The sequence below is a fragment of the Musa acuminata genome, chromosome BXJ2-10 (assembly GCF_036884655.1).
Source record: "Musa acuminata AAA Group cultivar baxijiao chromosome BXJ2-10, Cavendish_Baxijiao_AAA, whole genome shotgun sequence".
NCBI classification, from domain to species: domain Eukaryota; kingdom Viridiplantae; phylum Streptophyta; class Magnoliopsida; order Zingiberales; family Musaceae; genus Musa; species Musa acuminata.
The window spans coordinates 30,602,122-30,612,609 of NC_088347.1; the positions used below are offsets into that span (position 1 = coordinate 30,602,122).

Consider the following 10,488-nt stretch of genomic DNA (forward strand, 5'->3'; position numbering starts at 1 on the left):
ATGGTTGCTTTCCGGCTACATCTTATTTTATCATTAATGGAGTAAATTTAAAATATATATTATTATATTAAATAATTTAATTTAAAAACAGTATATCATATAAGTAAATTTTAATGTCTATTAATTTAGACTTAATGAAATGAGCTTTGTTATATTTTTAAAAATATAAAAATTAATTTAGATATAAGTAACCATAAAAGTTTAAATAGAATATTGTCAAAATCACGGACTCGACTTAAATAAAAATATGAAAAGCTTGCTTTGCACTTGCCCTTCATAATTGTTGGTGCTTATTCAGCATAGTAGAAGCATCTTCCGTGGAACACGAAATCTGCTTTGATCCTAATGTCGCCTTTTCCAAGTTCACACAGCCTTTTCTACTTGTCTAACACCGTCGTCACAACTTCCCGCCAAGCCACCGAGCCTTTTATGTGTCCATAGAGCAAAAGACTTAGTCATCGACGTTGACCGACCAAGTGTTGGCATCCTTTAACATCGCCTTCCAGCATTCTTTTCCTCCTCCTCTTGCTCCTTTCTGTCATCTCTGTCTCCCTGCCGAATTATGCTTGGCTCACTGATGCTAAAGCTCGGTGGCCTCTCTCCCGTCCTCCTGCTCTTGGTGAGCTGCATCGCATACCCGTTAAAACCAGCCATGGCAGGGTGTGAGGCCAAGAGCTGTGGCCGCGTCACAAACATTAGCCATCCCTTCTGGCTCCGTGACCCACGGCAACCTCCCTGTGGTGGACTTTCTTCGTTTGAGCTCTCCTGCGAGGATGGTCTTCCCATTCTGGTAAGTTCTTACAACAGTTCCTACTACCTTCAGGACATCTTCTACGGGAACAAATCCTTTTGGGTTAGGAACAAAAATTTCAACGATGAAGGCTGCGCTATTCCCAATTACGACATACGGGTGGACCTCCCCGGTTTCTTCAGAGTTAGCGCGGTGAACACAGAGCTCCGCTTCTTCTACAATTGCTGGGCGCCGCCGACCATTTATACCACAAGAATAGACTGTGCTCCTAACGCCACCTTTGCGCTTGTCGGTGGACGTTATGGTGACAACTCGACGTCACCGCCGTCACCACCGAACCGATGCAACACGTCAAGGGCACCGGTTTTGTTGCGAGACGGAGGAAGAGAAAGGAGTAGCACAGAAGACATCAAGCGTCTCTTGAAGAATGGATTTCTGGTGGAGTGGGGAGAAATCGATGCTTGCTGGGAATGCAGACTTAGCAACGGACGGTGCAGTCATGACGATGCATCGGCGTCATTCGTGTGTATCTGCCCGGACGGACGGCACAGTCCCAGGAATTGCAGTGAGTTAAACCATAACACTTGGGACTTTAGTCCATTCTTCTATACTGGATGTTCTTTAACTGGCTTCAAGAACAGATCGATGACATAGTAGCTAGCATCTGAGTAGTCTCTTTCATCTCTTCAAACAAAACGAAAGAGCTGGTGATGTTGCTTTCAAACTTGATGCAAATTTCCTCTCTGTTGACGATGATTTAGTTTGAGTTGGAATCGAGACAATTAGGGGAGACTTTCCAGTGATCACTGTCGCTTAAGATCGTGTCACATATGGTCGTAGTATAGTATTATTTACATTCAACGATGTTGAATCAATCCTTTAATCTTGCTGACCAAAGTCAATATACTCCTGAGTGGGAGTAATATCTCTAAATAAAATATTCACTAGATATATTCAAAATTTGTTTGTTCGATGCAATCACTCTCTGCAATGCTTAGACGCCTCCTTTCTTTGTTCACATGATATCTATCCTCTCCTTGTTTTTCAAGTCTTCTCATGGACACCAATCTCAAGCTTTCATCAAGGGGTTCAAATTTACAAGTCAAAGGGCCAGGAAAACAAGGAAGAAGATGGACCAGCTTGATTCCCCAAAATGTGTCCAACGAAATTTGGAGGACAACCCTTCCGATCCTTTTCCAGGTAGGTTTTTAGTCAATCTGTCCAATACAACCATTGGTCAGTCGTATAAGGGATACGTAACCGACCGGCCGCCAAAAGAAAGGTCAAAAGGACTACTGGGTCAAATGATTGCATAGAGAATCAAGCTAGGCATCAGTCTGCTGTAGTGCAGAGTTGATGATACTGTTTCACATGCCAGATCTATCTTCTTGCTTGCGCTGCGGCAACTCGGTTGGGATCAAAAGCCACCGTTCCATCTTGATGCAGTATCTGCCATGATTTCTCTTATGATCGTCTTTGCCAGCATTGCAATCATGATTTAAGCTCTGCGCTGACTTCTTTTTGTGGTGGTTATTGTGTGGCAGGATCTAAGAGCAACAAGCGGACTGTGACTGGTAAGAAACTTACATTTCTGACCCGGTTGATCTCCTTACCGGTCTCACATCCTTTGCCATCAATGTCACCAGCAGGAGCAGCTTGCGTGGGCGTGGCAGGCTTGGTCGTGGTAAGCCTCCTCGGACTTCTCTTCTTCCGTCGCGAGATGTGGAAACGGCTGATCTCTTCAGTTCCGCTACATCGGACCGCCTCTTCTGGGTCAACTTCCGAGCAAGATCCAGAGTTCGGCGGCGAACGATACGTCACCCAGGTCTTCAAGTACGAGGAGCTGCAGAAGGTCACGGGTGGCTTCAGTTCCTCCAATCAACTTGGCGATGGTGGCTTCGGCGCCGTTTACAAAGGCACATGCAAACCTCACCGGATTAATGTATCCTCACATTTTCCCCCCATCCAAAGGTCTGTCTGCTCATTTGTCGACGCTTCCACGGTGCAGGAAATCTTCGTGATGGTCGCACGGTGGCCATCAAGCGACTGTACGAGCACAACTGCAGGCGAGTGGAGCAGTTCATTACGGAGGTCCGCATACTCTCCTCCCTCCGACACCCAAACCTCGTTACCTTGTACGGCTGCACCTCCCGTCGCAGCCGAGAGCTCCTCCTCGTGTACGAGTACGTGCCCAACGGCACTGTTGCAGACCACCTCCACGGTCCCCGTGCAGGCGAGGCAGGCCTCCCGTGGGCCACGAGGATGAGCATCGCGATCGAGACGGCTGATGCGCTCAGCTATCTCCACGCCGTCACGCCCCAAATCATACACCGGGATGTCAAGACCAACAACATCTTGCTCGACAACAGCTTCCACGTCAAAGTCGCCGACTTCGGACTCTCCCGGCTCTTCCCCGTCAACGCCACCCACGTATCTACCGCGCCACAGGGCACGCCCGGCTACGTCGACCCCGAGTACCATCGGTGCTATCAGCTGACCGACAAGAGCGACGTCTACAGCTTCGGGGTGGTGTTGGTGGAGATCATAGCGTCGAAGCCGGCCGTCGACATCAGCAGGCGGCGGCACGAAATCAATCTCGCTGACATGGCCATCGCCAAGATCCAAAACGACGAGCTGGATCAGCTGGTCGATTCGAATCTGTGGTGTCAGTCGAACTGCGAGATGATAAGACAGGTGGCCGAGGTAGCGTTCAGCTGCTTGCAAGCGGACGGCGACATGCGGCCTACCATGAAAGAGGTTGTGGAGGCACTGCGAGGGATAGAGGACGCTAAGGGCGTGGAAGCTGATGCCATGGTGGAGGAAGACGACTACTTGCTGAAGGAACGGCCGGCATATCCAATAATAATTCTCAGTCAAAGTAGGTCAACTACATCATTATCCAATAATAATTCTCAGTCAAAGTAGGCTGGAGAATCATCTTATCAAGTAAAGATCCGTCCGTGGCCTGTGCTAAACGTACTCCTCCTCGGCTGTACCTGCAAGCAGGAAAAGACATTAATATCCTACATATCATAATAATCGTGCCTTGATTCCATGTGGACTTACGGTTACCGTTGAGCTCTACCTATGATGTGGACGAGTGTGCTACGTCAATGATGCTACTCGCATCGTGTCCTGGTCAAGTTTTGCAAAGTCAATCGGTATGCTACGTGTCAGATAACTAGAGAGCCAGGTGGATGGTAAAAATATTAGGGTTACCAATTGGGTGCACGAAACTGCATCCTTCGTCCCCAAAAAAACGCGTAAACCCATCGCCCGCATTAAGGTTTACGCGTAATCCATCCAATGCCCTATCAAAAACGGCTCTTGTTGTATGTCGTATCCTATTCCTTTCTCCACACAACAGGAAGAGACCATGTCGAGCGCCGAAAGCTCGTCGCCGGCTTCGCCCTCGCCCTCGGCCTCCGCCGGTCTTCACTGCATGGACGACCTGCGGAAGGTCTTCGCGCGCTACGATGCCGACGGCGACGGCAGGATCTCCGCCTCCGAGCTCGCCGACGTCCTCCGCTCCCTCGGGTCCGACGCGTCCCCCGCGGAGGTCCGCGGCATGATCGCCGAGATGGACGCCGACGGCGACGGCTTCGTCGACCTCCAGGAGTTCGCCGACTTCCACCGCCGCCGCCGCCGCGACGACGGCGCCGAGGAGCGGGAGTTGCGGGAGGCGTTCGACGTGTACGATCTCGACCGCAACGGGCTGATCTCCGCGGAGGAGCTCCACCGCGTGCTGAGGCTCCTCGGGGAGAAGTGCTCCGTCAAGGACTGTTCCCGGATGATTCGGTCCTTCGACGACGACGGCGACGGCAGCGTCAATTTCGAGGAGTTCAAGAAGATGATGACCAACGGCGGTGTTGGCGGGCGCAAGTCCTCCACGTCCGGTCGCGGCGGCCCATCAAGTTCCGCCGCCTGATCCGAGATACAGGGCTGCTGGGATTAACGAAATCTGACGGAGTAGGTTAGGGTTTAGTAGTATCTCATCCTATGTGTTGGATCGAAGTTGCGTTTCTTCGCAAGAATTGTTTCTAAATATCTGATTCGGTTTCACTGTTGATTTGCCTGTGGGAATAATTAGCGTTGGCACAATAGATTGCGCGACGGATGAAGAAATTGAGGTGGGAGATTTCAAACTGCCTAACAAATTGAGGTAGAAATGTTATGAAGAAATTAATTAATTACTTAATTAATAGAAAGAAAAAAAAGGATACGATTCGCCAATCAAATAAGTTGTGACTATATTCTTTGTTTTTTTTCTGCAGATAAAAAGGCTCATCCCACAACGATACTTAATCGTTTATGATCACCCAGTCCAACTTGCATAAAAAATCTACGTAAATTTTTTATTTGCATATAAATTTAATGGAAATCAAAGCACATAATTTGCTTTTGTTCGCGGCTTAGATGTTTCTAGGAACACATCCTCGGCAGACAAGTCATAGATGATGGATTGTGGTGAAAGACTAATAAATTGGGTTTACCGAGAATACACAGAATCTTTCTTATTGTGGAAGCACGGAGTCAACGGCGACTTTTTCATCCAAAGGTGCGCCTTATATTAAGACCGTACGTAAGGTTTAAGCAAAATGAAACGCGTAGGAAAGCGACCGAACCGGTTTTCATGGGCAGGCGGACCCACCACGACGTCTTTTGTTTAGTGCATATTTGGTTGGGCTCAGTAGTGGACAAAAATAATGGGCCAATTGGGTGTGCATGACCCGTTAACGAACGGGTCACAATCCCTGGGCCCAGAGCCGACCCGACCCGCAAGTCCGGTTCGTACGGATCGGCCAAAAATTGGACCAATATCTTCTACACAGCTGATGGAAGATATCAAGAAAAGAAATAAAGACACAAAAAGGCTGCACCAATGTCTATTTGGCTAAACATGTTGCAGATGGTAGTGATAAGAAGAAAGAAGGAAGATTCTACGATTTTGCACCGACATTAATATGACTAAACACAAAGCAGATAGAAATTAGTGCACATTATCGTGTTGGCCACATAGCCTCTGACCCTCAGTCTTCACTATTGTTAATGAAGTTTTTGTTCGAGTCAACAATTCGACAAAGATCTCCAAGTAGCAACTTAGGGAGGCAACTCAATTATCATACACTAGACCATTTAAAGATGGCATCAACAATGCTAAATTAAACTTCAGAAACAGGACCAACTTAGTTAGGGAGGCAACTCGATTAATCATACACAAGACCATTTAAAGATGGCATCAACAATGCTAAATTAAAATTCAGAAACAGGACACATGGGGACTTCGGCGGCTCACTCACCTGGAAGAATCAATCATTGGATCTGCATCAATCTGCCTTTTTGAATTCCTCCTCAGGATCTCGAAGAGTTCCAAATATCTGATCCATCCATACCGTGTAGTGACCGTAGTTGTGCCGGTATGTGGTATGATGGATTGTATGGTAGCCTGCACCCATAACTGGCCAAATCTTACCATGGATGCAGTCGTGGATGTTTGCCGTCCAGACAGCCTCACAGAACAGGAGAAGTACGTGAGTCCTGAAATGGCTTGGGACAAGAAAGAGAGCTATCACATGTGGCACAGCCTGCAATATCCCATCCAATGGATGGAATGCCAATCCTGAAAGAGGCAACATCAGTTGCTACCGATTTCATGTTAGATTAACGAGAAATGTTGTGATATTTGCAAGCGAGAAGACCTTGAATGCCAGTATACAGTCACTGTCAAATGAAGGAAAGGTTACACATGAGCAAAATTTAGAAAATCCAAGACTACTGACAGGTCCTTACTATTAACAAGCAACCATGTAATTAATTTAATTCTGTAGCATTAGGTCATGGTTTCTTGTAAATGTTTCCAGATCTGTCAACCACTACTAGCTCTAGAAGATATGTATACATGTGTTATTCGCATTATAAAGTGATTCACATGGATGCTTACCCTTTTTGTCATACACTTAAACCTGCATTTAGAATAAGTTTGTTAGTACATGTACGAGAAAGAGAATGAGTCATAATTTCGTTTTAACAAAAGTTAAGTCATCTAACATTCAATTTCCTAGAAAAATCATATCAATTTGAAACCTCAGGTTCACAAATATGAAGAATAAAATTTCAGATACTGACAAGTTCATAGTTTTCCTCTCTAAATCTTGTAACTTTAAATATAAGTTTTGGCAGAACTCCTAAACAATATGTGGAATATTGAAAGCAGAATCACATGTTAACACAAGCAATGCAATGTATGGAGACTTACCAGCAAAAGGAGAGAGTGTATTCTGCTTATTGTAGATGTGATGTGTTGCATGAAGATACTTGTATAGTGGCTTTATGTCATGCAACTCTCTGTGCATCCAGTATATACCAAACTCAACAATCAATAAATATATTGTTTGGTAAACAATGTAAGCTGGCCAACCAACTTCTCCTACACTAGAAAAGCATCTGGTCCATCCATTTTCAACCATGTATTCTGAAAGTGTTGGGAGCATACAGTACCAGGGCATAGCCTTCATTGCAACAATTATCTGCAGAAGCATTGCTTTGTTTGAAGGTATTGAATCTGCAGTAGCGAAGAAAATTAGAAGAGGATTAGAAAATAGCATACTAGCAGAGGAGACTGACCTTAAAACTCTCCCGGTAGGCAAAGGCATCAGTTAGTGTATTGATTATGTGACATGGCAGAGAAAATTTTGATAATCTCAATACATTAGATCCTAGCAACATAAAATCTAAGAAGGTGCTGGATGTGTATAAAAGAAAAATCCCTTCCAGACCTCATTCAAAAGGATTAAAAAAAATATTTGACTATTTGTACAAAAAGGTAAGAGAAATTGCAGCAATGATGTGCTTTTGTAAGTCGCTTCAAGCTAGTGGTAACATTTTCAACATCAAACCACTATGTATGGACAAAGAATTGCAAATTACTCACTCTCTCGTGGCCATTGCTTTTCAAATTAAGCTTCCTAGATGACAAAATGTCCATCTTTGAAAGGAAAGTTCCTTAAAGAAATATCTTCATTGTCATCCAACCAAATAAAAGATGGGGCTATCTTCAGATCAATGGTGAAAATTTCTCGGCCACATATGTCGTCATATCCATCAATTCCTTCTTTTTTTCAAAACAAACAACAAAAAGCTCACATTTCATTTCAAATAACGGAAATGAAATACCAAGCGAGAGAAAATGATGGAAAAAATAAAAATAAAGAAGACAAGAAAAGGATGTACTTCATCCCCAAACATACACATATTCAACAATATGGAAGAAAAATCAAACAGGCTTTCCACCACAGCAGTGCAAGTCTGAGAGTGGTTCTCGATAGCACACATATTCTTTTCCATCACTGCTAAAATCATAACATTTTTAAAGTCTCCACTAGAAGATGATATTCACGAGAAGGATTAAGCAATAGATGACCATGTCCCTAGTCAAACAAGCATAACTGAAATATCATTAAATGCAGGTCCCATTTTTTGAGACTCAGATGCTTTTACATCCAGAAAATCATTGATAGTTTTATTCTTAATCTGTTCATTAATCATATAACTTCAAAATCGAGCCTCTCCGATGATGAATATCTGATGCAAAGACCAAAAGTTAATCTCTATTCGGCTTGCTCTCAGTAACCTTAGTTCTAAGTTTGGTTTTTGTTAAGAAAACATTGAGACAAAATTTCAAAATTTTAACCTACAATAAAGGAAAAGCATAACAACAGGGAACGAGGCAAGTTTAAAGTAATAATTTGCAACTGAATTCAATCTTATAACCTATGCATTTAAGTGAGCAAGTGTACCCTCATTTGGCAACTTTGATCAATATATACCATCCATTAGATATTAAATCCTAGTAGAAAGTATTTTCACCTCATTTCAAGTACGAACTGAATCTATCAGTATCATACAACTTGACTGAAAAAATGTAGCAAATTTAGCAAAACCATTCCAGCAGGTAACACAAATTTCTCAGTCTTATTTAAGCTAATAATATCTAAGAATGGTCAGGCTTAGTGTTCTTTCCAGCAACCTAGGGTTCATAAAAATCAAGAGATGATTCTTTTAAGCTTTTATGCCTGATGTCTCTTCTCAAAGACAATAATTCTTGAAACTAGACAAACTGAAACCACATTAGTTTCCACTAGAACATAACTCTCAGAAGCACATTATATATGCAGATGGTTTCTTAGAACCAACCAATTCAACATAAATGGCAAGGAATATTTGTGCAAACGTGCCCAGGCAGAATGGTCTGATGGTTTCAACCTATCGCCAATTTGTCATAAAATAGCACCCAGTCCAAGATGAGGACAATCTGTGTGGAAAAAGAAAGCAGCACAAGATGCTACCCAAAGAACCCAAAACCCATCCAAGAAAAACCACATTTCATCATCAAGGTCAAGAAAGAACAACATTTGAGTCACTTAAGTAACCAGAAAACATGAGATAATTAAAGAAACCCAATCTTTATATTTATTTTTTCCCTCGCAATGAGAAGGGGAAAAGAAAAGAACAAAATCACAAACCAAGAAATCGCCCACTTAGACCGCAGAAATCAACAAAGGAAGTCATGGAAATAGAAAGAAAGAGCATGATGATGAAACATCGTCAAGGAGAAAAAAGAACAAACATTGAGTGCCCGAGGAAAAAAGCACAAGGAGAGAAAGATGATCCCAACCGGGAACCGACTTTTGTCCTTCCCAGCAAGAGTCCAGAAACAATAAGAAGAATAAGATCACAAAAACAACGACTGAGATGAACTTGACCCAAACGAGTTGATAGAAAAAGGGGACGGAGAGAGAGAGATGCGAGGGAGACCTTTGGGGATGTAAACATTGCGCTTCAAGTAGTAAATGTGGAAGCACCAGAGAAAGCCGGAGACCAAGTAAAGGGCGGTGCCGCCGATGTAGTTGCGCAGCCACGACTGTAGCGGCCGCGGGAGGCGCTTCCAGGAACCGCCCGGCACGAGCGCGTCCAGCACGATCCCGTTGTACCAGTCCGTCTCCTCCACGAATTGGTGGAGGCACTCCGCGGCGATCGTCGTCCCCATCCTCGCCACCGGTGCAGGATCCCTAATCAGGAGGGAGCGATGAACCAGAGAGCTCGGCGAGGAAGAGATTTACAGCAACGATGCCAACACCTCCGACAACCACCACAACCTCCACTCCAGATTTATAAGGGGCAATCGCCGTCCGGATCCCTTCACCGTTAAATCCACATACCGACTTGTGGTCTTCCCTTCCAAGGAACTATTTGATCGGACCACGTGATCGCAACACATCATGCTTTAGAACGAAACCGAGCCTTGATCGATGGGATGGTGGCACCGCACCGACCAGTGCCCGTTCATAGAGCGGTGACGGAACTCCAAACACGCTGAGAATATTTGTTATTCCTACGCCGGTTAATATGACTCAATGGCATCTGTGTGCAAACAACTCTCCCACTCGAGGAGGAGGACAGCTCAGAGAACCTGCAATAGAATAAAAAAGGATGGTTGTAGAATATCAGTAGAATCTTTTCATTTTTCTTGCGAACTACGACACCGCGTACTGCCGTCTACACCATCCACAAACGCCAGGAGATGGATCACCATAACTCGCCAATTGGGAGCCACGTAAGGGTCGGTGTTGACCGGGTACGGAACGAGTAAAAATCGTTTTTTTATCTTTTTTGTTCCCTGGAATGCACGTGAGCACGAGATGGTTCCGGTGCTTATACCGCATCGGGATCTGATTGGT

General features: G+C 44.5%; 3 protein-coding genes across 8 annotated transcripts; 2 read left to right on the forward strand and 1 right to left on the reverse strand.

Moving 5' to 3' along the window:
• Positions 1-514: 514 nt before the first annotated feature.
• Positions 515-3,804, forward strand: LOC135586231 (LEAF RUST 10 DISEASE-RESISTANCE LOCUS RECEPTOR-LIKE PROTEIN KINASE-like 1.1). Of its 5 annotated transcripts, none has more exons than XM_065129402.1 (5): positions 515-790; positions 859-1,316; positions 2,296-2,325; positions 2,398-2,667; positions 2,760-3,804. In XM_065129402.1, exons 1-5 carry the CDS (start codon positions 774-776, stop codon positions 3,674-3,676), a joined length of 1,692 nt encoding a protein of 563 aa, XP_064985474.1. In that variant the 5' UTR covers positions 515-773; the 3' UTR covers positions 3,677-3,804. The 5 variants fall into 5 exon arrangements, with proteins under 5 accessions (XP_064985474.1, XP_064985471.1, XP_064985473.1 ...); XM_065129403.1 differs by lacking the exon at positions 515-790 and adding an exon at positions 1,801-1,951 and having other exon boundaries at positions 1,045-1,316; XM_065129404.1 differs by lacking the exon at positions 515-790 and adding an exon at positions 1,801-1,951 and having other exon boundaries at positions 1,045-1,316; positions 2,401-2,667.
• A 282-nt stretch (positions 3,805-4,086) lies between these two features.
• LOC135625086 (probable calcium-binding protein CML18) lies at positions 4,087-4,813 on the forward strand. Its single transcript, XM_065129406.1, has one exon. The coding sequence runs from the start codon at positions 4,128-4,130 to the stop codon at positions 4,677-4,679; it is 552 nt and encodes a 183-aa protein (XP_064985478.1). The 5' UTR covers positions 4,087-4,127; the 3' UTR covers positions 4,680-4,813.
• Positions 4,814-5,894: 1,081 nt separating this feature from the next.
• Positions 5,895-9,986, reverse strand: LOC103968710 (delta(7)-sterol-C5(6)-desaturase). Of its 2 annotated transcripts, XM_065129407.1 has the most exons (4): positions 9,566-9,694; positions 7,683-7,862; positions 7,008-7,313; positions 5,895-6,371 (listed from the first exon to the last, which is right to left on the reverse strand). In XM_065129407.1, the coding sequence occupies exons 3-4, from the start codon at positions 7,288-7,290 to the stop codon at positions 6,079-6,081; spliced, it is 576 nt and encodes a 191-aa protein (XP_064985479.1). In that variant the 5' UTR covers positions 7,291-7,313; positions 7,683-7,862; positions 9,566-9,694; the 3' UTR covers positions 5,895-6,078. The 2 variants fall into 2 exon arrangements, with proteins under 2 accessions (XP_064985479.1, XP_009380287.2); XM_009382012.3 differs by lacking the exon at positions 7,683-7,862 and having other exon boundaries at positions 9,566-9,986.
• Positions 9,987-10,488: the final 502 nt, after the last annotated feature.

Coding starts and splice junctions, on each gene's coding strand:
- LOC135625086 (XM_065129406.1), top strand. CDS start 4,128: ATGTCGAGCGCCGAAAGCTCGTCGCCGGCTTCGCCCTCGCCCTCGGCC.
- LOC103968710 (XM_009382012.3), bottom strand. CDS start 9,797: ATGGGGACGACGATCGCCGCGGAGTGCCTCCACCAATTCGTGGAGGAG. Junction 7,314..9,565: donor CAATGTTTACATCCCCAAAG/GTCTCCCTCGCA, acceptor TCGCTACTGCAG/ATTCAATACCTTCAAACAAA. Junction 6,372..7,007: donor TACACTCTCTCCTTTTGCTG/GTAAGTCTCCAT, acceptor TGCCTCTTTCAG/GATTGGCATTCCATCCATTG.
- LOC135586231 (XM_065129399.1), top strand. CDS start 563: ATGCTTGGCTCACTGATGCTAAAGCTCGGTGGCCTCTCTCCCGTCCTC. Junction 1,317..2,295: donor GCACAGTCCCAGGAATTGCA/GTGAGTTAAACC, acceptor ATTGTGTGGCAG/GATCTAAGAGCAACAAGCGG. Junction 2,326..2,397: donor CAACAAGCGGACTGTGACTG/GTAAGAAACTTA, acceptor CAATGTCACCAG/CAGGAGCAGCTTGCGTGGGC.